Source organism: Polypterus senegalus, chromosome 5 (assembly GCF_016835505.1).
Source record: "Polypterus senegalus isolate Bchr_013 chromosome 5, ASM1683550v1, whole genome shotgun sequence".
In the NCBI taxonomy this organism is placed as follows: Eukaryota; Metazoa; Chordata; class Cladistia; order Polypteriformes; family Polypteridae; genus Polypterus; species Polypterus senegalus.
In genome coordinates, this window is record NC_053158.1 from 206,258,138 (window position 1) to 206,283,532 (window position 25,395).

Sequence of the window (25,395 nt, forward strand, 5' to 3'; positions counted from 1 at the left end):
CGTATTGATGTGCCTGCCATCCTGGAGAAGTTGGACTACCTGTGCCAGCTCTGTAGGGTCCAGGTATGGCCTTATGGTACCAGTAGTGACACTGAGTGTGGCCAAATGCAAAATGAGTGACAAAACTGATGAGGAGGGCAAAATGTCAGTGGCCTCCCTCCAGCTGTTAAACCATTCATTCCTGTTTTGGGGGTCATCTCATTGTTGCCCCCCATTGCACCAAATCAACTGAAACTGATGAACAAGCCCCTCTGCTACGTCACTGAGCAGATCAACGGCCCACAAGTGTCATTCATTGACTTTACGCGATACTCCGATTGGAAAGCACTCCTTTAATTTTTAAAGATGGCAGCGTCCTCAGCACTGCCCCCTGCTGGACACCACTCTTAACATCAGCCAATCCTGATGAGGTTCCTCGCACCATCACCCTTAAGGACACGCCCTTCTGTGACAGACTCCGGGAATTAAACCTCATCCAAGTAATCGAAATCCTCAAAGGCACTGATAAAGTCGATACAGTAGAATTGTTCCAGCTTAAGATTCAATGACGGACTCGAGAGCATCAATGAAACTGAAGGGGACGTACTTTTAGGAATGAATCCAGGATGCTCTTTTTCACACAAAGAACTGTGGGATTGGGAACAAACTGCTGAGACATGGAGCTGAAGCAAAAACCTTGAGAACCTTTTTAGGACGTCTCTGGTGGAGATCGTGGGACAGCTTAGCTGTCAGATCTCTTCTGTTCTTTGGCTTGATGCATGTTGGTCACACCTTTCATATCCAACAGGGGGTGCAAACCCCCTGACATGTTAGTTTCTTTTAGTCCGCAGTCACTTCATGCCTAAAGGAAAGCGAAGCTGCACTTGTTTTCATTCTGGTGGTCCGTAAGTACAGGTGAGCAGAGCCCAGCTTTTCACATCAAACTTAAATAATTAATTGTCCTTGGAGATCACAGTGACACATTAATAATGAATTACTACATCTGGATTTGATAACACTGCCCTGGTTTGTGTGGTGTGGGGTCTCCTCGGGGTCAGTGCTGGGGGGGCTGCAGATAAAGGAGACTGGATTGAAATCCTGGGCTGCTGACTATCTGGAGTGAGTGAGTGGTAGGCCCAAAAATCCTTTCCACGCTTGGATTCTGCCAGCTTCAGTAGACACATCTGTCACGTACAGTGGGATGCAAAAGTTTGGGCAACCTTGTTCATAGTCATTATTTTCCTGTATAAATCATTGGTTGTTACGATCAAAAATGTCAGTTAAATCTATACTAATAAAAGGCAAAGCCCTCACTCACTCACTCACTCACTCACTGACTCATCACTAATTCTCCAACTTCCCGTGTGGGTGGAAGGCTGAAATTTGGCAGGTTCATTCCTTACAGCTTCCTTACAAAAGTTGGGCAGGTTTTATATCGAAATTCTACGCGTAATGGTCATAACTGGAAGCAGTTTTCTCCATTTACTGTAATGGAGATGAGCTTCAACGCCGGGGGGGAGTTTCGTGTGACATCATCACGCCTCCCACGTAATCGCCAGTACATAGAAAACCAGGAAGACCTCAAAAAGCGCTGAAGAAAACATGCATTATATAATTGAGAAGGCAGCGAAACAATAAGAAGCGCGAGTGACATATACAACCATATTCATGAGTTCTGCTACTTCGGAAACAAAGCACGATGTAAACCTACACTTTAAATTAAGTTCATAGACAGGCTGCGCTGGCGTTTGTAATTTAGTGCCTGCCCATATAAGGCCGTCCGTCAGCGGCAATCCAATAGCAAACTGCCACGGGTAAATATTCACGGGTGAAGGACTGTGCTTATGGAGAGGAAGATGAGATGGTCAGGGTGGTGTTTGACACAAACTCAGCGAAACTGCGAGAGAAAGTTTTAAGTGCCAGGACTAAGGTAACATTAAATACAGCCATGGACATAGCAGGAGATGGCACCAGCACAGCTGGGAACCTTCGATGCATGTACACCGAGCGGCTCACGTGAACTGACGCAGTGCACAGATAAAAGCAACAGTTCCAAAGAGCTGAACAAAACCGAATTACACAATTGAAAAGGCAGCAAAAATATGAAGCGTCTGATACATACAAGCATATTCATAAATCCAGCTACTGCGGAAACAAAGCACACGGTGGAAAAAGTCAATGTCCGCTAAAGGAAGACAGTGTAAAAAACCCGTGCATGCAGTGTGTCAGGTCTCAGATAAAGAAGAAGGCGAGCTGTTTATTGATGCAGTAAGAAACGAATCGATGAATGAAACCTGTCATCTTTACAACGATTGACAAACACGGAATGTAACTTGAACACAACACATCCTACAAATACAACCTGATTGAAAGAAATAATGATAATCAAATCCTTGATGACAGCAACACTCACAAAACAAATACTGTATATTGACAGTCATGTTACGTTATTTTTAAAATGTTCCCTTTTCTTTTCTAGCTTTTTAACACACTACTTCTCCGCGCGATATGCGGTATATATATATATATATATATATATATATATATATATATATCCCGATCTACATACTCGAATAATGGATACTTTATTCGCCATCAATGATTGTTTTGGTAAAGCCATACTCAGTGTATTCATTAGATGAGCGGTAAAAAGTAAGAGCGAGGGAGGATGACTTATTGAGGCATGCAGGCTGTAGTCTGGCGTCAACTCTATCTGAATTGCGATCACATTTGAAAAAATATATCTTTTCAAGTTCTATTTAGTCCATATGTGTCAAACTCAAGGGCGGGCCACATCCGCCCGGCGTGTAATTATATCCGGCCCGAGATCATTTTATATACTGTATTGTTATTAATGGCCGGGTATATGAAGCGCTGGTAACACAATAAACTACAGATCCCATAATGCAGCGCTTCAGCTGCCTTGCCAACACTTACGCGTTAATCAAGTCTAGCTTATGATGCTGCAAGTTATTGCGAAGCTAGCTCACACGATGCTGAAGAGAAAAGTTGATTCTGAAAATAGAGCCTTTAAAACCGATGGGAGGCTGAGTATATGTTTACTGAACCCGTGTGTCTCATTTGTGGAGCTAATGTGGCTGTAATTACAGAATTTAATCTAAGACGGCACTATGAGACAAAACATCAGGGTAACCTGAATGCAATGCAGAAGATACAGAAAGCAGCATAATTAAATAAGAATCTGACACTTCAGCGGACGTTTTACCGTGCACAATCACAAAGTGATTTCAAGTGAAGCTGCTTTTATGGGAGACACAAATGCACCACTTGCCCCACTTTCCCTGTTGCCAAGTAATGTTAAACCAAGTCGTCACTACGGTGTTCCCAAATCGCACTTTGCTGATAAACTGAGCGCACTGAGTTTGCACGGCGCTTTGGTGACTTTGAAGAACAAAATAAGTCCGTCTACATGCGGCTCGAACCTTGTGCATGTTTGGTAGCACATATCTGTGTGAGAAGCTCTTCTCAGTGACAAAGACTAACAAAACAGCACACAGGAGTCGCCTCACTGATGAGCACCTGCAATCCATCCTGAGAATCTCCACAACACAGAACCTCACACCAAACAGAAACGAACTTGTGGCCAAAAAGATGCCAGGCGTCCAGCTCTAAAATGACATATGAGCAAAGACAACTGAATGATTTGATTTGTTATTGCTGAAAGGAACACATTTTATTTATATTTCCAGGTTTTGTTATGCAGCATGTTCATATTTGAATTTGTATAATTTTGACAGGATATATTTTTATGGAGAGCAAAATCTTTTGGGATATTTAAAATCTAAGTTTATTTTTATATAAAATTACATAAGAGTAAAGAAATTTGAATGTTTGTTCTTTTAACGTTTACTCAGAGACATTCACACCAGTGGCCGGCCTGCCTGCCTGCTGGAGGTCTTTTTGTAGGCTCTGCCAGTGCCTGCTGATGGGTTAAGGACCTTCTACAAGGGCCCCTGTCCAGCTCTCCTAGAGGAACTGGCTGTCTGTCTCCTGGAATCTCCTCCATGCCCTTGAGACTGTGCTGGGAGACACGGCAAACCTTCTGGCAATGCCACGTATTGATGTGCCTGCCATCCTGGAGAAGTTGGACTTATTTCTAACTTGTATAATTTAGACAGGATATATTTTTATGGAGAGCAAAATATTATAAGTTGTTTAAGGTTTGAGTTGATTTATTCACGAATAATATTCCTGTCTGTTTTACCATTCCTACCAAAGATATTTCTGTCGACTAAATAAAAATTCCTTCTATTTAAAATTTAAATAGAACTTGAACAAATCGATACAGTTCATTGTTCCAGCTTAAGATTCAATGACGGACTCGAGAGCATCAATGAAACTGAAGGGGACGTACTTTTAGGAATGAATCCAGGATCCGTTTTAACAAAGAACAGCGGATTGCACTGATGGAGCTGAAGAAATAGCTGTGTGTGTATATATGTGTCTGTTCTTTGGCTTGATATGTTGGTCACACCTTTATATATATATGACATGTTAGTTTGTGTGTGTACTTATATATATATATATATATATATATATATATATATATATATATATATATATATATATATATGACACATTAATAATGAATTACTACACTGGATTTGATAACACTGCCCTGGTTTGCCAGCTTCAGTCAGACACATCTGTCACGTACAATGTTTCCTTTTCTTTTCATTGCTTCTTTAACACACTATTTTCCTGTATAAATCGTTGGGTATTTTGCTAGTCTATCATATAGGAGACACACACAGTGATATTTGAGAAGTGAAATGAAGTTTATTGGATTTACAGAACGTGTGCAATAATTGTTCAAACAAAATCAGGCAGGTGCATAAATTTGGGCACCACAAAAAAGAAATGAAATCAATATTTAGTAGATCCGCCTTTTGCAGAAATTCCAGCCTCTAAACGCTTCCTGTAGGTTCCAATGAGAGTCTGGCTTGTGGTTGAAGGTATTTTGGACCATTCCTCTTTACAAAACATCTCGAGATCATTCAGGTTTGATGGCTTCCGAGCATGGACAGCTCTCTTTACCTCACACCACAGATTTTCAATTCTATTCAGGTCTGGTGACTGAGATGGCCATTCCAGAACGTTGGACTTGTTCCTCTGCATGAATGCCTTAGTGGATTTTGAGCAGTGTTTCGGGTCGTTGTCTTGTTGAAAGATCCAGCCCCGGCGCAGCTTCAGCTTTGTCACTGATTCCTGGACATTGGTCTCCAGAATCTGCTGATACTGAGTGGAATCCATGCGTCCCTCAACTTTGACAAGATTCCCAGTCCCTGCACTGGCCACACAGCCCCACAGCATGATGGAACCACCACCATATTTGACTGTAGGTAGCAGGTGTTTTTCTTGGAATGCTGTGTTCTTTTTCCTCCATGCATAACACCCCTTGTTATGCCCAAATAACTCCATTTTAGTTTCATCAGTCCACAGCACCTTATTCCAAAATGAAGCTGGCTTGTCCAAATGTGCTGAGCAGACCTCAAGCGGCTCTGTTTGTGCTTCCTCTTCATCACTCTCGCATACAGCATCTCCTTGTGTAAAGTGCGCCGAATGGTTGAACGATGCCCAGTGACTCCATCTGCTGCAAGATGATGTTGTAGGTCTTTGGTGCTGCTCTGTGGGTTGACTCTGACTGTTCTCACCATTCGTCGCTTCTGTCTATCTGAAATCTTTCTTGGTCTGCCACTTCGAGCCTCAACTTGAACTGAGCCTGTGGTCTTCCATTTCCTCAATATGTTCCTAACTGTGGAGACAGACAGCTTCAATCTCTGGGACAGCTTTCTGTATCCTTCCCCTAAACCATGATGGTGAACAATCTTTGTCTTCAGGTCATTTGAGAGTTGTTTTGTGACCCCATGTTGCTACTCTTCAGAGAAAATGAAAGGAGGAGGGAAACTTACAATGGACCCCCTTAAATACTCGGATTCACCTGTGTATGTAGGTCAGGGGTCACTGAGCTTACCAAGCCAATTGGAGTTCCAATAATTAGTTCAAAAAGTTTGGGAATCAATAAAATGACAACGGTGCCCAAATTTATACACCTGCCTGATTTTGTTTGAACAATTATTGCACACTTTCTGTAAATCCAATAAACTTCATTTCACTTCTCAAATCTCACTGTGTGTGTCTCCTATATGATATATTTCACTGACATTTTTTATCGTAACAACCAACGATTTATACAGGAAAATAAGGACTATTAACAAGGTACCCCAAATATATTGAAGGAATACTCCAAAATGATATTTAACTTTTTTTATACAGTATGGGACTTGCCCCATCACAGAAAACAGAGAGAACATTTCTGAATGGCAGCCTGTGCTGACTAACGGTAGACAACAGCAAAAAATGTCCGTGAAAAAAATCTCACGCTACACGTGTCACGTAATCCACGTCTAGTCTTCCAGTCATACGTTTACAATGTGCCGCACGCTTGCGTTTTTTCCTTAAACCTTAAGAAAGAATTGCCTCCTCCACAGACAGGTTTAAAAATTTCTCAGAGAACAGCAAAGCTCAGAAGAGCATAAAAGGCACAGCAGAGGACACCTGAAAAGGCAAACAAGTCGTAATGTGCAAATCCAAAATATGAATTTAAAAAGTGATCATAAAGTAAAAAATCGAACAAATTTCTCAAAAAATACAGAATAATCACAAAAGAAACTCGCCAGCGCATTCAATGAACCGCAAGGGACTGCTTGTTTGCTCCAGCCTTTGTAGGGCTGAAGGCAGTTCCTTAATGGTGATGACCCTCTTGGGGGACCACCCATAAGACGCACGGAATAAAACAGAGCAAGAACAGACACAAAGAAATTGAATAATACACAAAACTAACATGAAACACAGAGCACATATGAAACTCGAGTAACTCCATAAACATAAAAAAAGAAGCAAAAAGTGGATAAGAAGGACGTTGAGGGGGAATCTGAACACCAGCCAGGTGGAAGAGCCCTGGTTAAAATATAGTAAGGGAAAATAGGCAGTGGGGATCTTCACAAAAATATGGGGAGACCCCCAAATTCTGTTGCTCCTCTTAGCCGCCTGGAAGGTCAGCCTCTGTGGGCTCCATCTGTGCATTTCTGTGGTGAGCCCAAAGTGTAGGAGCTCCTGGAGCCACAAGAGGGAGCTCTAGGCTTCCAGCCCCGGGGTTTGTACTGGATGTGCCATCACAGACCCTGGACGTTCCTCCTGTGGTGTGTCTTGAAGGTGCTAAAGGCCGGCGTTTGAAAGCCGCAGTCCCCTGGTCAGCTTGGAGTTGTGAGGTCAGCTATGGACAAGGCCTTAGGTGGAGGGGTGGAGGAAAAAAAGGAGCCGCAAGAGCTGGTAAGTTTACTGCGGGCACATTCAGAAACCACCTAATGTAGCGACGTCTATGACAGGGGTGGACAAACAGTAACTGCATTAAGTAGTCTGGCGGGCCACCAGCTCTGCAAACCTGGTAGTCCAGCTCTGTATGTGTGGGCTCAGCAACATCCATTTGATCCTGTAAGTGTCGGAGTGGATGGACTGGCATCTCAACGGGGATCGAGGTTAACTCCCTACCTGACCAGAAAGCAGTCACAGAAGGCTGTGGTAGGACAGGCATCCTAGTCAGCTTGGTTGCTGGTACCTTTCCCAGTCTGGTGGCCATGATGGAAGGACAGAGGGAGGCTGTTTCCCAGGACCATCTATCCATAAAAACCTTCCCAATACACAGGGTGGCATCATTCTTCTGTGGCCACTCCCACTTGTAACCCCCACAGGGCATGTTGGGTAGCTGTAGTCCTGTGAAGCAGCCCTGTTGGGGTACTTGGGAGAAGCTGCAGGACAATGCTGCCCTTACTATGGGGGACTTTAAACCTGGCTCGGAATTTTTGATTAGGAAAATATTTGCATGGACCAAATATCTGAAACATCTGGAAGTCTCTGTGAGTCCGTAGTTTGGTTGTCTGGAATTAAAAACTGGCAGCCGCAGACGTCCAGACTACCAATTGTCCAGCCCCACATGGGTGTACTGTCTGGGGGCTGTAGGTCTTTAGTGTTTATTCATTTGGTTGTATTTTTGATAAGTTTAGCCCCCTCCTATTATAAAGCCCCCCTCTTACTTTGTACCATTTGGTCTCCATTGCTGTTATTTGAGCATAGGGGAGCTCAAGAGTGCCCCCTAGAGTTCACACAACATAAAGGAAAGAAGCACGTGGTGACGTCACCATGCTACGTCAGTTTTACTGGCTTGTGCTTAACAACATTTTTTCTTTTCTTTTTTCAGGATGAAAATTTTTTCAGGATGAAAAGGAAATTTTATTCATGGGAAGAATGCATGAACTTGAGGGAAGTAAAGGTAAGCCCACCATTTTGACTGTTTCTTTCTTTTTCCCAGTTCTCCTTCCATCCCAATGGAAAGTTGCATGGGGCCCAGAGCTCCAGGGGGTCTCCATAGCGTGGGTCACAAAATGGCAATGGTGACATGATTTGGAGTTCCAAACATGACAAAAAGGGGGCAAGGCTTCCAAAATGAACCACAAAAGCAGGCCCGGGACCTTCACTGGCCAGCCCAGGAGAGGCTCATCCGAACCAGCCAGGCCCCCAACTACTACAAGAAGGCTTTGGCCTAAACAGTCCTGGCTTTTCAAGTTTACAAATGCAATGAAATGGCAAACATTTCTTGCAGGGGAGGGAAGCCATAAAAATTTTGATATTTAATAAAAAGGGCAACAAGAACCTCGATGGTGTATCTATCTTCTGTGTATGCTTAAAAACACATTATTAGATATAGTACTGTATATGAACAGTGTATTTATGGATATACAGTATGTGCCAATTTGAAGCCCCACTTGGGAGTTTAAAAGTCAGCCAGTAGTGGGCGCCTGTCTGTGGTGGGCTAAGCCCAATTCTGACACTTCCTCCAGGTTTGGCTCCCCCTCCCTGCGAGTCCAAAAGAATTCAGCAGGCCTGAGATGTTCACGTTGTGCGTTTGGCCCTTTTGAGTTTATCTGCCTTATTGCTCCATTTCTGTTTCTCGTCACGCAGTCTCTGAAGAAGCTGAATCACGCCAACGTCATCAAGCTGAAGGAGGTCATCCGAGAGAACGACCATCTTTACTTTGTGTTTGAGTACATGAAGGAGAACTTGTACCAGTTAATGAAGGACAGGTAGGCCACCCTGCCGGCCTTCCTGCATTTTCTACAAAGCACTGGGGTGAACGTGGAAACGCGTGGTTTTTATTTTGTTTGGCCTCATTCACTTAACCTTTGGTTCAGGTTTTGCTTTCTTTTTCACTCCTCTTGGCGTACTTTCTGCTTGGTATGTGATGGTAATTTTGTGAAAAGGATGGACATGGCGGTGGTGAATACGTAATTCAAGAAGAGGGAGGAACACAGTGTGACGTGTTAAAGTGGAGGAAGATGCACACAAGTAGATGACATCCTATGCAGAAGAGTCGATCTGAAGGAGATTGGAGACTGCAAAGTGGTGGCAGGGGAGAGTGTAGTTAGACAGCATAGGATGGGGGTCTGTAGGATGACGATGGAGATGAAGAAGAGGAAGAGAGTGAGGGCAGAGCCAAGGATCAAATGATGGAAGGTTGAGTTTAGGGAGGAGGTGAGACTGGCACTGGGTGGCACTGAAGACAGCTGGGCAACTACAGCAGATGTAGTAAGGGTGACAGCAAGAAGGGTGCTTGGCGTAAAATCTGGACAGAGGAAGGAGGAAAAGGAAACCTGGTGATGGAATGGCGGAGTAGAGGAGAGTATACAGAGGAAGAGGATGGTGAAGAAGAAGTGGGACAGTCAGAGAGATGCAGAAAGTAGACAAGAGTACAAGGTGAAGAGAGAGGTGGTTAAGGTTAAAGAAAAGGCGTATGATGAGGAGGGAGAAAAGGACCAGTGGGCTACAGAGAGGTGGGAAAGATGAGCAGCAGGTTAGGGTGATAAAGGATAAAGATGGAAACAAGAGAGGAGAGTGTGGAGCAGATGGAAAGAGTACTTTGAGAGGCTGATGAATGAAGAGATCAAAAGAGAGAGAAGAGTCTGGATGATGTGGAGACAGTGAATCAGGAAGTGCAATGGATTAGCAAGGAGGAAGTAAGGACAGCGATGAAGAGGATGAAGAATGAAAAGGCCGTTGGTCCAGATGACTCACCTGTGGAAGCATGGAGGTGTTTAGGAGAGATGGCAGTGGGATTTTAAACCAGATTGTTTAATGAAATCTTGGAAAGTGAGAGGATGATGAGGAGTGGAGAAGAAGTGGACTGGTGGGCTGATATTTAAGAATAAGGGGGATGTGCAGGACTGTAGTAACTGCAGGGGGATAAAACTGATGAGCCACACCATGAAGTTATGGGCAAGAGTAGTGGAAGATCAGGTAAGAAGTGAGGTGATGATCAGTGAGCAGCAGGATAGTTTCATGCCAAGAAACAGCACCACAGATGAGATGTTTGCTCTGAGGGTGTTGATGGAGAAGTTTAGAGAAGAACAGAAGGAGTTGCGTTGTGCCTTTGTGGACCTGAAGAAAGCAAATGACAGGGTGACTGAGAGGAGCTGTGGTATTGGATGAGGAAGTCAGGAGTGGCAGAGAAGTACGTAAGAGTGGCACAGGATATGAAGTGTGACTGTGGTGAGGTCTGCGGTGGGAGTGATGGAGGTGGGATTACATCAGGGATCGGCTGTGAGGCCTTTCTTATTGTCAATGGTGATGGACAGGCTGACAGACGAGATTAGACAGGAGTCTCTATGGACTGTGATGTTTGCTGATGACATTGTGATCTGTAGCGATTGTAGAGCAGGTTGAGGAGACCCTGGAGAGGTGGAGAGGAATGAAGGTCAGTAGGACCACCAAGACAGAATACATGTGTGTGAATGAGAGGGAGGTCAGTGGAATGGTGAGGATGAGGGGAGTCGAGTTGGTGAAGGTGGAGGAGTTTAAATACTTGGGATCAACAGTACAGAATGATGAGGAGTGTGGAAGAGAAGTGAAGAAGAGAGTACAGGCAGGGTGGAGAAGAGTATCAGGAGTGATTTGTGACAGACAAGTATCAGCAAGAGTGACAGGGAAGATCTACAGGACGGTAGTGAGACCAGCTGTGTTATATGAGCTGGAGACGGTGGCACAGGGGACAGAGCTGGAGGTGGCAGAGTTAAAGATGCTAAGATTTGCATTGAGTGTGACAAGGATCGTCAGGATTAGAAATGAGGACATTAGAGGGTCAGCTCAGGTGGGACAGATTGGGGACTAAGTCAGAGAGGTGAGATGGTGTTGGTTTGGACATGTGCAGAGGAGAGATGAGGGGTATACTGAGAGAAGGGTGCTAAGGATAGAGCTGACAGGTAAGGCGAGAAGAGGAAGGCCTAAGAGGAGGTTTATGGATGTGGTGAGAGAGGACATGCAGGTGACGGGGGTGACTGAGCAAGATGAGGAGGACAGGAAGATATGGAAGAAGATGATCTGCTGTGGTGACCCCTAATGAGAGAAGCCAAAGGAAGAAGATGTCTGTCTGTCTGTCTGTTATATAATGACTTTCATTTTTATCTATCATTCTATGTATAATCTTGCACATCTATGTGTTATATAGCGCCTTTCACATCTATCTGTGTATTATGTAGTGCTTTTCCCGACTATCTATTATATAGTGCCTTACATCTATCTATCTATTGCATAGTTCCTTTCATATCTACCCATATATTGTAAAATACTTTATAATTGTGTCATGTTGTGCCTTTTGCATTATATCTGCACCTCTCTTTCTTTATTTCTCATTATGTGTTATTGTTTATTGAGTTTCTGTCATTTCTGTTGCATCAGATGTGATTTTATTGTTGCACTGCCTTGATTTATTTATTTATTTATTTATTTATTTATTTATTTATTTTGTTGTCTGTTTACAGAAACAAGTTGTTCCCCGAGTCAGTCATCAGAAACATGATGTATCAGATCTTACAGGGTCTCGCTTTTATCCATAAACACGGTAGGTTATCTTTTCAGGTCCACCACACTTGTGTGTCATAAACTCCAGAATGACCCAGCAGGCTTCCTCCCAAAACTCTGAATGTGACGCCCAGTCAGTGCAGATGTTTTCCGGGATTTCATTTCCACCTCAATGGAGATGAAAGCCTGCTGAAGGCATTCTGGTTTCTGCATGGTGACGCCATTGACTTCCCGTGCCAGCTGCAGGCTGTGGGTGGTGAGGCCATGTAAAGCGCTGCAGTCTGCTGCCAGTGTGTGTCGAACGGCTTGGATTTAATGCCAGTCGATCTCCATGGACTTGCTGGCTTGGATGGCCTTCTCAGCAAGGCCAGAGTGGTGCCTGGAGTTTAGTGGCCTCTGCTTCATTTGGTGTCTTTTTATTTTTTTGTGTCCTTTCTGTGGGTCTTGTGTCAGAGAAACTAAGATGTTCCCTGAAAATGAAGTCCGGAACATCAGGTTTCAGGTGCTGTTGGGCTTGGCTTTTGTGCATAAGCATGTGAAGATGTTGTGGTCCTCCTTTGTCTGTCCGTCTGTCTGTCTGTCTCTAATAAGTCTTTTCTTCTTGACTTGAAGTCGCTCCTAAAGTTCCAAAGCAGTTCCTCCATTATGTACCTTTGTCAATTACTCCATGTTACAGCACCACCTGCTGGTCAAATATGGAATTCTGTGTATAATTTTTCATGCCCATCACATACAAAAACCAAAGGGGCTATGCACAAGAATAAAGAAGAAGAAGACAGTACAATAAGAGGGGCTTGTGTGCCCTCCTGCCCCTTCCTAAATGGGGCATCCAGCCACCTGCCCACCTCAGGACTTCCTCTGCCATTTCTCACCCATCCTGGGGCTTTGGCTGCTTTCACTTACCTCGTTGCTCACTTCATGAGAAAAACCGGAGGCTTTCATAAACAAGGAGCCCAATCTCCATTCTAAATTTAGCCTCCCCTGGTGAGTGAGGGTCAGCCTCATGCTGTCTGCTCTGGTTTGAGACTTCAGAGGTTAGAAGATAATCAATCCACCAGGGTCACTGCAAGACAAGAATAGAAATCAATATTTACATGTTGCCAGGCAATGCCAACTTCTGCCACTTCACATGAAAATTGATGGCATGTCCTTTTTAACAGGCACTCTGACCCGCAAGGTCACACTGGCACACAAAGATTGGCACATCTCAGAAACTGAAGCCGCCTTATTTTACAAAGTAGGACAGGCGCCTGCTTCTTGATATGGGAAAACTCGCTGACCGGCTGCTTGAATTTTGTGCAACAGAATGTCAGTCATTATCCAACCCGCTATATCCTAACACAGGGTCACGGGGGCAGGAAGGAACAAACCAGGCAGGGTGCCAGCCCACCGCAGGGCACACACACACACACACACACCCACACACCAAGCACACACTAGGAGGAAACCCACGCAGACACGGGGAGAACATGCAAACTCCACACAGGGAGGGAGGACCCGGGAAGTAAACTCACCTGACTGAGAGGCAGCAGTGCTACCCACTGAGCCACCATGCTGCCCTAGACTGAAGTAATTCATTTTATTATTATTATTATTATTATTACCCCACTTATTTTAACTTCTCCTGTATTGTCTGGTTCAAATCTTATAATCGATATTGAACCTAAATCTATTGTCCAAATGACTTGAAATTTTGCACACTTACTCACTTCCGATGACAATACATGAATCAATAATCAGTTTCACTAATTGATCAATTCATCCATGTGAATTAAGAAATGAAATTTTCATATGAAGAACAGTTCAAAATTTCACCAATAGATGGCGCTAGTAACGCATAGAAATATTAAAGGAAGTGTTAAAATATTGATTACAAAATTATACTAAAACAAACCCAAGACTAAAAAGTTGAAAATTATATATATATTGTGACAGATTAGGGCTCTCTCGCTCCCTTGAACCCTCAGACCACTCGTCAGACACCAGATAAAAAGTCCAATAATTATTTATTATAATAATAAAGTGCACAAAGCACGCTCCTCTCCACAATTCTTATATAAATCAAATCAATAACAATCACAATAACCACTCCTCCAAACTCCCAGACGATTAGCCACCCTGCCTCCCAACTCCGCTCGTCTGTCTGGGATTTCCCAGAGTCCTTTATAGTCCTCGACCCGGAAGTGTTTGTCCCTCAGTCCATGTGACTTTCTATCACTTCCGGGTCAGGTAAAACTCCTTTTCTTCATCCCAGAAGCACATCATTTCTTCTGTCCATGTGACTAAGACGTACTTCCAGGGTGTAGGGAAAATTGTCCCTGTGCCTCCCTGCAGAGACTCCTGGCGGCCCACATGGTATCCAGCAGGGCTGTGCATTAAAAGTCCACTGTCCATAATTCCCTGCTGGCATTGCAAGGAGGGCACCTCTATGCTGCATAGGAGGGCCCCTTCCTGATTTCTTATTCTTTTGCATGTTTGTCACACAAAATGTTTCTGATCATCAAACACATTTAACCATTAGTCAAATATAACACAAGTAAACACAAAATGCAGTTTTTAAATGATGGTTTTTATTATTTAGGGAGAAAAAAAAATCCAAACCTACATGGCCCTGTGTGAAAAGTAATTGCCCCTTGTTCAAAAATCACCTAACTGTGGTGTATCACACCTGAGTTCAATTTCCTGATTACTGCCACACCTGTTTCAATCAAGAAATCACTTAAATAGGAGCTGCCTGACACAGAGAAGTCGACCAAAAGCACCTCAAAAGCTAGACATCATGCCAAGATCCAAAGAAATTCAGGAACAAATGAGAACAGAAGTCATTGAGATCTATCAGTCTGGTAAAGGTTATAAAGCCATTTCTAAAGCTTTGGGACTCCAGCGAACCACAGTGAGAGCCATTATCCACAAATGGCAAAAACATGGAACAGTGGTGAACCTTCCCAGGAGTGGCCGGCCGACCAAAATGACCCCAAGAGCGCAGAGACGACTCATCCGAGAGGTCACAAAGACCCCAGGACAACGTCTAAAGAACTGCAGGCCTCACTTGCCTCAATTAAGGTCAGTGTTCACGACTCCACCATAAGAAAGAGACTGGGCAAAACGGCCTGCATGGCAGATTTCAAAGACGCAAAACACTGTTAAGCAAAAGAACATTAGGGCTCGTCTCAATTTTGCTAAGAAACATCTCAATGATTGCCAAGACTTTTGGGAAAATACCTTGTGGACTGATGAGACAAAAGTTGAACTTTTGGAAGGCAAATGTCCGTTACATCTGGCGTAAAAGGAACACAGCATTTCAGAAAAAGAACATCATACCAACAGTAAAATATGGTGGTGGTAGTGTGATGGTCTGGGGTTGTTTTGCTGCTTCAGGACCTGGAAGGCTTGCTGTGATAGATGGAACCATGAATTCTACTGTCTACCAAAAATCCTGAAGGAGAATGTCCGCCATCTGTTCGTCAACTCAAGCTGAAGCGATCTTGGGTGCTGCAACAGGACAATGACCCAAAACACACCAGCAAATCCACCTCTGAATGGCTGAAGAAAAACAAAATGAAGACTTTGGAGTGGCCTAGTCAAAGTCCTGACCTGAATCCAATTGAGATGCTATGGCATGACCTTAAAAGGCGCTTCATGCTAGAAAACCCTCAAATAAAGCTGAATTACAACAATTCTGCAAAGATGAGTGGGCCAAAATTCCTCCAGAGCGCTGTAAAAGACTCATTGCAAGTTCAAACGCTTGATTGCAGTTATTGCTGCTAAGGGTGGCCCAACCAGTTATTAGGTTCAGGGGGCAATTACTTTTTCACACAGGGCCATGTAGGTTTGGATTTTTTTTCTCCCTAAATAATAAAACCATCATTTAAAAACTGCATTTTGTGTTTACTTGTGTTATATTTGACTAATGGTTAAATGTGTTTGATGATCAGAAACATTTTGTGTGACAAACATGCAAAAGAATAAGAAATCAGGAAGGGGGCAAATAGTTTTTCACACCACTGTATATATGTATGTATGTATGTATGTATGTATGTATATATATAATATGTATATGTGTATATGTATATATATATATATATATATATATATATATATGTGTGTATATTTTAAAAACCACGCTTCTATTAAGTTAAAAAGTAAAGTCTCTCATATACTGTATCACTCGTAACTTCAAGGCAGCAGTGCTACCCTGCAACGGAATGTTGAGAAATGTAATTTTGAGTATGGTGAGTTAATGATAGGGGGCACTACTGAGCCCTCCCTGAACCCTCTGATCAGTTACTTGAATTTTGTCCATTAGAAAGCAAAATAAATAATAGAAAATCATTTTATACAGTATCTGAATAGAAAGGGGCCGCTTGAGCAATCCTTGAATTCAGTGATCAGTTGTTTGAATTTTTTTGTAAGAGAATTTAAAATAAATAAATAAATAATAATTTTTTTATGGAATTTCACTAATAGGGTTATTGAAAGGTGTCATTTTGCTTGGTTTTTCTCTACCTTCATAATGGCTAACACGGTACAACACCCTAGTACTAGTAATAGGGGGCGCTATTGAGCCATCGTAGAGCAGCACTGAGCTATTAGCTAATCAAACGGGCTCGATGGACTGAATGATCTCCTCACTTTTGTTAAATGTCTTTTGTTTTTCTGTTCATCCCTGAAGCCAGCACTCAGTGGCTTGAATGTTGTACAACAGAATTCAAAATAAATAAATGTCACTTCATTTCCTATACTGCTTATCCAGACCAGGGTCATAAGTGTGTGGTGCCAGAGCTAACATAGGACGCAAGGCTAGAATAAACCCTGGACAGGGTGCCCATCTCTTACCACCCACTAAACACACACGAAGGCCGATATAGTGTCAGTGATTCACTTAACCTTCATATCTTTGAGAGGAAACCGCAGCACCCGATTGGGTCCCAAGTGTAGCGGGTGACACAGACATCTGTAAAATAAAATGAAGACTTCAATTCAATTCTGATGGTCAGAAGTTGACCCATTTCCATTTTGTTCAGGAGATGTTGCACATGATATCCCTGAAGGGTGCAGATAACGTTGACCACAACTGTAACTGTAACTGTGACTTCAGCCATTGCACAAATGCAGCACAACCTTTCTAAACGTGTCCCCTTTCCTGTCACCAAAGGAAATGATGGGTGTGAAAAACCTCACTAAATTCCAGGCTCGATTACCTTGTCCTTGTTGTGAGTTCTACGTGTGACAGTGGCTGTCGGTTTGGTGACTTGTGCCCAACTGCAGATTAAAGTGAAGCAACTGATGTTACACAGCCACAATCCACTTGGCCCCGCCTCCCAGTGCTCCTCTCCGCCTTAAACTTCCTTCTGTGCACCGCCTCCTTGCCCTGCCCCGCCCCTTCACGATCAGCTGTGCCCCGCCCCTGTGGAGTCTTCAGAGTCCTTCACTTTCTGCACACTTTTTACTGTGTTGTTGATTTTATGTGAAATGTTCAATTTTAGTACCAAAACATCCTCCGAGAGCAACTTCTCCCAACCGGAGCACCAGGCCATAAGGCAAAAGTGAGAATTGAGTGGCTCGGGGAACAAAATCTTTAAATTTTGGGGTCCTTGGCCGGGAAACTCCCCATTGTGGACTTGTGGTCAAGGTGAGGCAGGTGGACAAACAAAAACCCACCAACTCTGATTCTGCAAGAATGGGCGGCCGTCAGTCAGGATTGGGCCCAGAAGTTGAGTGACAGCCTGCCAGGGCGAATTGCAGAAGTCTTGAAAAAGAAAGGAGGGCCAACCCTGCAAATATGGACTCATTGTCAATCAATAAAAGCCTTTGAAACTTCAGACATGCTTGTAATTCTACAGGGTGAGGCCCTCAAAAGAGCCCCCTGAATATTCTGTTGTGACTCCCGTTAGGATGAAGCTTTCTGAACCAATAAAATCCGCTCTGTCCCTCGCCGTATGTGTATTCGATTGCATGACATGCGATGGCGAAAGTGGTTTCCGTTTTGATGCGGGCCCTCCATGTTCCTGAACGTATCGGCAGGCATCTCAAGGGGTGGAATAGCAGCAATTTCACGTTGGATGTTTTCCTTCAAATCTTCCTCAGTGTTGTTCCGATTGACTTTTCCTTTGAGCAGACCCCAAAGAAAGAAGTCTGGTGGCGTCCGATCCGGCGACTGTGGTGGCCAAAGTCCCTTTGAAATGACCCCGTTGCTGAAGAAGGACTCGATTTCTGCCATTCTCGTTGCCGATGTGTGACACGTTGCTCCATCTTGCTGGAAGTCGCCTTCCTTGAACTTGTAATCAGCCAGTTGATTCTGACTACGCTTAAACAAATTGGTGACCCAATAGGTTTGGTACCATGAAGACGCGCTGCTCAATACTGTACACCACCATGCTGACGAGAAGTCGAGTGACGGAGTGAAGGGCTACGGGCGGTAGACACCCAGAAGTTACAAACGGAGGTCCGGCGCCTACCTCATCACTCAGACACCGGGGCATCCCGGCTTGTTTGAAGCTCCATAGACTGAGGAGCACATTGCACGATGTTTCTTTCAGATTGCTTCGTTCTAGCGAGAGTCATTACAGAATATTCGAGTGAATCTCCCTGTACTTCAGTATACCATAGAAACATCTGACAAAAAAACACTGAAGCAGCAAACGTGGTGAAAGCCAGCACTTGGGTCATTCTCCAAACGTTTGGCCACCACCGTGCAGCCAAGACGACTCTGAGATGGCTTCACAGCAAGTCTCTGTGTGTCATTGAGTGATCCAGACATTAAACCCTATAGAAGATGTATGGAGAGACTTGAAGATGGCCATTTACAGACACTTCCCATCCCATCTAACGGAGCTTGAGAGGATCTGCCAGGAAGTAGATTGATAGGTAGATGAAAGGAACTATATGATAGATAGATAGATAGATAGATAGATAGATACTTTATTAATCCCAAGGGGAAATTCCCATACTCCAGCAGCAGCATACTGATAAAGAACAATATTAAATTAAAGAGTGATAACAATGCAGGTATAACAGACAATAATTTTGAGTAATGTTAACGTTTAACCCCAAGTGAAGCATAGTGTGGGGTCTCCTCAGTCTGTCAGTGGAGCAGGATGGTGACAGCAGTCTGTCGCTGAAGCTGCTCCTCTGTCTGGAGATGATCCTGTTCAGTGGATTCTCCATGATTGACAGGAGTCTGTTCAGCGCCCGTCACTATGCCACGGATGTCAAACTGTCCAGCTCCATGCCTACAGTAGAGCCTGCCTTCCTCACCAGTTGGTCCAGGCGTGAGGCGTCCCTCTTCTTTATGCTGCCTCCCCAGCACACCACCACGTAGAAGAGGGCGCTCACCACAACCGTCTGATAGAACATCTGCTGCATCTTATTGCAGATGTTGAAGGACGCCAGACTTCTAATGAAGTATAGTCGGCTCTCTCCTCTCTTGCACAGATCATCAGTATTAGCAGTCCAGTTCAATTTATCATCCAGCTGCACTCCCAGGTATTTTTACGTCTGTACCCTCTGCACAGTCACCTCTGATGATCACAGGGTCCATGAGGGGCCTGGGCCTCCTAAAATCCACCACCAGTTCCTTGGTTTTGCTGGTGTTCAGTTGTCGGTGGTTTGAGTCGCACCATTTAGCAAAGTCTTTAATTAGGTTCCTATACTCCTCCTCCTGCCCACTCCTGATGCAGCCCATAATAGAAGTGTCATCAGTGAACCTTTGCACATGGCAGGACTCCGAGTTGTATTAGAAGTCTGATGTATGTTGGCTGAACAGGACCGCAGAAAGTCCAGTCCCCTGCGGCGCTCCTGTGTCTGCTGACCACAATGTCAGACCTGCAGTTCCCGAGACGCACATACTGAGGTCTTTCTGTAAGATGGTCCACAATCCATGGCACCAGGCATCTCTGTCAGCTATGGGATAAGCTGCCCAAATCGAGGTGTGGAAAGCTTGTAGGGATTTACTCAAGAAGAGTAGAAGCTAAAACTGCACCCAAAGGGCACTCCAAGAGGCTTAAGCGTCCGGTCTCTTCTATGAATGACAGATTTCAGGAATCTTTTGCAGAGATTGGAGAACCTATCAGTAGGACCTCCATCTTGTCAGCACTCCCTCAATCCGCTGTTTATGATAGAGTGGCCAGACCGAAGCTGGAATTGCACCCAAAGGGGTGGCTTCTATAAATACAGAATGAAGCGTCTGATCACTTCTCTGGGTGACAGACTTCAGCTTTTGGTTTTGAATGGATTTGCCATCCTTTGTGAAGACATGATGGGTTGTTGATGGGCACAAATGGCAACGTTTCTCCATGTCAGATGAAATCTACCCCACAATAAAGCGTGCAGAGAGTGAAGGGGCCCCCGAGTGCGTTCCGAATGCGGCGTATGGAGTGATCTCTAGTTGTAGCACTTGCATGTCGATTTTGTAAACCAAACTTTCTTTACGTGATGAATTCTCACATCTGTGTTTCTCACTCTTCTGTGATGTCCTTGCTTGATGGGCTGTCTCTGCCTTTCCATAAGTAAACCAGCATTTTCTGTGCCATTTTAGGGTTTTTTCATCGTGACATGAAACCGGAGAACTTGCTGTGCATGGGCCCCGAACTTGTGAAAATAGGTGACTTTGGCTTGGCCCGGGAGATCCGGTCGCGCCCTCCATACACGGACTACGTGTCTACCAGGTGGTAAGTGGCAATGGGTGCGCCACTCGTAATGTTTGGACAAGTGCTGGGGCTGCAGTTCAAAAGTAAACCTCCTGTCTTATAATGGTGACATTTAAAGAATATTTAGATGGTATCTGTGAAATATGGGGTGGGGGGGGGATGCTTTCCAGTGCCAGCTTTCTGGGAGTCCATCCCTAATAGTGGTGGTGATGCCAATGAAAGAGCCCTGCAGCGTGCAGTCTTTCCCTTACCGCTCATTAAAAAAGTGCTGTATGCCTCCTGAAAAGTGACAAAATGACAAGCCATTGTCCCCTGTGTACCCGCATGCCATAGAATAAAGCAAAGCAAGTGTGGTAAGAGATGAAGTGTTGCTTCTTCTACAAAGATCTTCCAAAATGGGCGGGACACGTTTGTTGGGACCCCCAGAGAAGATCCTCAATCATTGGATTTGAGTGATTTGAGTATCACACGCGTCTCTAATCGTGCAGTCAGTCATTCAGCCAATTTAAATGGAGACGAGTCGTCACTCTGCTGTTTGGTGTCATCGTGTGTCCCACGTGGTACATACAATACAATACTATTTATTTTTGTATAACCCAAAATCACACAAGGAGGGCCGCAATGGGCTTCAACAGGCCCTGCCTTTTGATAGCCCACCCCAAGCCTTGACTCTCTAAGAAGACAAAAAAAGAAAACCCTTGTTGAACCCTGGGAAAGGCAAAGAGAGACCCCTTTCCAGGTAGGCTGGGCGTGCAGTGGGTGTCAAAAAGAAGGGGGGTCAATGCAACACAATACACGTTCAATTCCATTGTCATTTGCCATAGAATATCAGAATTGGCAGGTCCACCACTGGCGGGCGCCCTGTGCATTTCACAGATGAGAGCACATGTGACAGACGTGAAAGGGTCTGGAGAAGCCGTGGAGAGCGTTATGCTGCTGGTGGTGGGTCAGTGATGGTATATCTGAGGAGGCACATACATGTAGGGACGCACAGACCTCTATAGGCTAGACAACCGCACCTTGACCGCCATTAGGTATCGGGATGAAATCCTTGGACCCATTGTCAGACCCTATGCTGGCTCCTCCTGGTGCACGACCTCATGTGGCGAGAAGATGAAGGAATTAATCCCATTGACTGCCCCCCCACCCAACTCACGCTCACTCGCGTGACCACAATACAATAGAACACCTCTGGGTGGGACATCATGTTTGGGTCCATCCGACACCTCAGCCTGTCCAGGAGCTCAGTGATGCCCTGGCCCAGATCTGGGAGGAGATCCCCCAGGACACCATCTGTCCTCTCATTAGGACATTGTCAGGCACATGGGATAAAAACTAGTTGATGCAATGAAATCTTGGCAAAATGGACTCGCCTGCCTGCCTGCCTGCCTGCCTGCCTGCCTCTGCATCATTTTTTCCCTTTGATTTTCGGGGTGTCCCTCTGTCGTTGATCGTTTTCATTTCCATTCTTTCATTCCTGACACATCACCATATCAGCCCATAGCATTAGAGAGAGCCAGCAGTTGGATTTTCTTTCCCTTTGAGATCTGATGAGTTTTCAAAGTGCTCCTTTCGTTTTTTTTGAGCAGTTTATAAACCTTCTTGCAGGTTTGACTTGTGTGTGTGTCTGTGTGTGTTTGTGTCATCGAGCGGATTGTTCTAAAATCTGAAAGTCATCTGGATTTGAGTTCTTTGGGGTTGATGCCACTGGTGATTTCTGTACTGACTGCACAGGATGGCAGAAGTTTAATCCCAATTGTGACTTGTGCTCTGAATTCTGTGTAATTCCGGTTAAGCCCGAGTTGGACTTTGGCTTGAGTGGACGTTTAATGATCTGCTTTACTGTGATAAGCCTGATTACCCCTTGGGACGGCATTCTGCTGCCACCTAGTGGATCAAATAGCATTATGCTACAAAAAAAAATGTCATTTCCATGTAGATGAGAAGCTGTAAAGCCACCTTTAGAACAAACTGAAACCGAACCATTCATTGAATCAAGTGATAGTGATGATGATGGCGTCAAGGATAGTGGAGCTGATGCCTATGGTACTGTGTGACCGAACTGCCACGATACGCCCGGTGACTTCGGTTACCTAACGCTACAGCGGGGTGCAGTATCTGTGTCAAAAAATGCAAAACAATTACAATCAGGCAAAAAGGACAAGAAAGGAATTGTTCACAATGTGGCAAATATCAGTGTTTGTGTCGGGGAAATGTGGACGTGACTAAGCCTACAATAACACAAGGGGAGCGTCGATCGTTAAGATCAGGCGCCGGCATTCCACCTTCATGTGCGCACAACGTTCTAAGAAAAGTGTGCAAAAGAGCCGCGCTGTCACGAAACACTGGCTTCAGTCAGTGCATGTTAGCAGTTCATAGCCGGACGGCGCTCAAGGTACCCCAAAACCCAGATAAAGTCTCCTGAAATCAAAGTCACCAATGTGTATTGCAAAAACATGACCAACTAGTATTTGTGGGTGAGATAAATAAAAATAAAATGTAACAATCCAGCAGAACAAAATAGTCACATCCAAAAAAACACACACTCAATACATTCAATAAATTACTGGAAACATTCAGGCATCTATTTATATATAATTCACTAAGGCAAGACACCCATGGAAATCACGCCGGTATGGGACGTGGATTCACTAGGCCGCCGACAAGTAAGACGCCCATGGCGCACACAGGAAGGAGCCGCGCCCACCAACTCTATACGACGACAACTCGCAGAACCACGCCCACCAACTCGGACGCGACGACACAAGAAAACCGGCGTCATTTATGTTCATCTGTCGTAGAGGCCACACGCAACTCTGAGCCACGTTGACTGTTCATAGAGGCGTGTTTCTCGCGGAGGTGAATCGCCCGCCATATACGGCGTGTAAAACGATTTGCGAGGGGTATCCCATGGGATCCTTAAAACAATCCTTTAAAACTGAGGTTAAAACCCAAAGAAGAAAGCAGTCTTTAAAAACCAATAAGCCCTGTGCCTCTGTTTCATTACCGTCTCACCTGCTTCACCAATGAAGGCCCCGCAACAGTCGAGACGCTCTGTCAGCAGCTGACCTTCTCTGTGCCCGACCGGTTCACACAGAGGCAGCGCCAGAGACAGACAGAGGCAGCTGGTGGGCGGCTCTCCGTGAGTTTCTCTTGCGAGCGGGCACATGACCAGGCGGTGTGTATGCTTGAAGAGCGAGGGTGGACCCGGCAGGACTATCTAAGAAGAGGCATGTTTGTCACGGATGTGAATCGCTGTATGCGGCGTGTAGAGCCGTTTGCGAGGGGTGTCCCATGGTCTTACAGTTGGTGGGCGGGTCTCTGTTGGTTGCTCTTGCGAGTGGGCACATGACCAGGCAGAGCGTGGGTGGACGCGACAGCACCATCTAAGAAGATTCATATTTGTCGTGGCTGTGAATGGCTGTATGCGGCGTGTTAAACGCTGTATTGTATGTTGCCCTCTCCAGAGTTGCATCTTTTCATTCACCTACCGTCGCATACACAATGAAGTGAGCAGTCTTTAAAAACCGAGTTTTCGGTTACGACGCACGACCGCGTGCACCATAGCAAACTGTTTTACACGCTACGTACAGCGATTCGCTTCCGCGACAAACAGGCGTCTTCTTAGATGCTCCTGCACTTTGTACACACCGCCCTCGCTACCACCGTGGTCGGGTGTCTTGGTGGATTATATATAGAAAGGCAGCCAAAACCGCACAGAACAATGAAACGTCTACGTGAGTCACGGGTGCATCTGGACTGTACAAAGACTCGAGTTGGAGGTGGGCACATGAGCGGGCAGTGCATACTGAACGAGAAATCAGCAGACTAGCATGACGGAGGGAGCGGAGTGGACGTCCTTCACCTCTCCTCCCGTTCCACCCTGAGCGCCGCACTGACGATTGTGTGTTGGTTCGTTCCGTGCATTGTTACAATGTTGCTTTTCTTGCTGATTTATTACATTACCGATTTTTCAAATGTTCATTTTCTCCCTGTGCTTAAAAATCATTAAAAAAGCGGCCTGATTATGCGGCGTATGGTACGCTGCGGGTTGGCTAGTAGTAATTATAGACAAAGGCTAATAAACCGCACATAGCCCAAAGCTGCCAAAAAATAAAATGGTAGGAAGAAAAAGGACGGCTGTCTCTGTATTATCTCTCCACCAAATCTAGGAGACGTACTGGCTTAAAAAAGTTGGGAAAAATCCCTTCAAGACAGCCTTGAGCACGTTGGTGGTGTAAATGAAATGTTTGCAATCCGCACAACAGCGCCACCTATCCTCAAGACTCCCCTCCTTACTAATGGCCCTGAGGCCTTTTAAGGATTTCCTACCCAGTCTCTTAAAAGCACGTATTGCATGTCCAAATGTAAAGTAGCCTCGTGAAGTCCAACGTTTACCTAAAAACGACAGCGGAGCTTCACCGCGTGCTCGTGTCAGCGGGAGGTGCAGCTTAAGAAAAAGCAGGCAGACACAGACGGCGCCTATTTGATTTAACGTTATTTTTTTCTGGATACAAATAAATGGCCAAAAATTCATATGAAGTAAATATTCATAAAAATCCACTATTTGTGCTTATCCGAATACTGTATTTGGATTCGGCTCCACCCTTACATTACAGGGTAAGGCAAAATGCTTAATCCGGACCTAAACCTGAATTCAGAATGTCACCTGTGACAGTAGAGGGCGCTGTCGCTCCTCCAAACCCGCAGACAACACGTCCAGACCCCAGGTAAAAGTATCAGAAATGATTTTCATTTCTTCAATACTGTGCACAAAGCACGTCCCCCTCCACAATACTCAATAATCAATACAATAATTACAATAAATCCTCCTCTC

General features: G+C 44.7%; 1 protein-coding gene across 2 annotated transcripts in view; it reads left to right on the plus strand.

Moving 5' to 3' along the window:
- Window positions 1-25,395, plus strand: part of mak (male germ cell-associated kinase) — an 80,619-nt gene that overhangs the window by 20,060 nt on the left and 35,164 nt on the right. For both annotated transcript variants that reach the window (XM_039754024.1, XM_039754025.1), the window contains exons 2-5: window positions 8,275-8,329; window positions 9,019-9,140; window positions 11,871-11,950; window positions 20,447-20,579. In XM_039754024.1, the coding sequence (XP_039609958.1) occupies window positions 8,275-8,329; window positions 9,019-9,140; window positions 11,871-11,950; window positions 20,447-20,579 (390 nt within the window). The remainder of the gene's footprint in view (window positions 1-8,274; window positions 8,330-9,018; window positions 9,141-11,870; window positions 11,951-20,446; window positions 20,580-25,395) is intronic.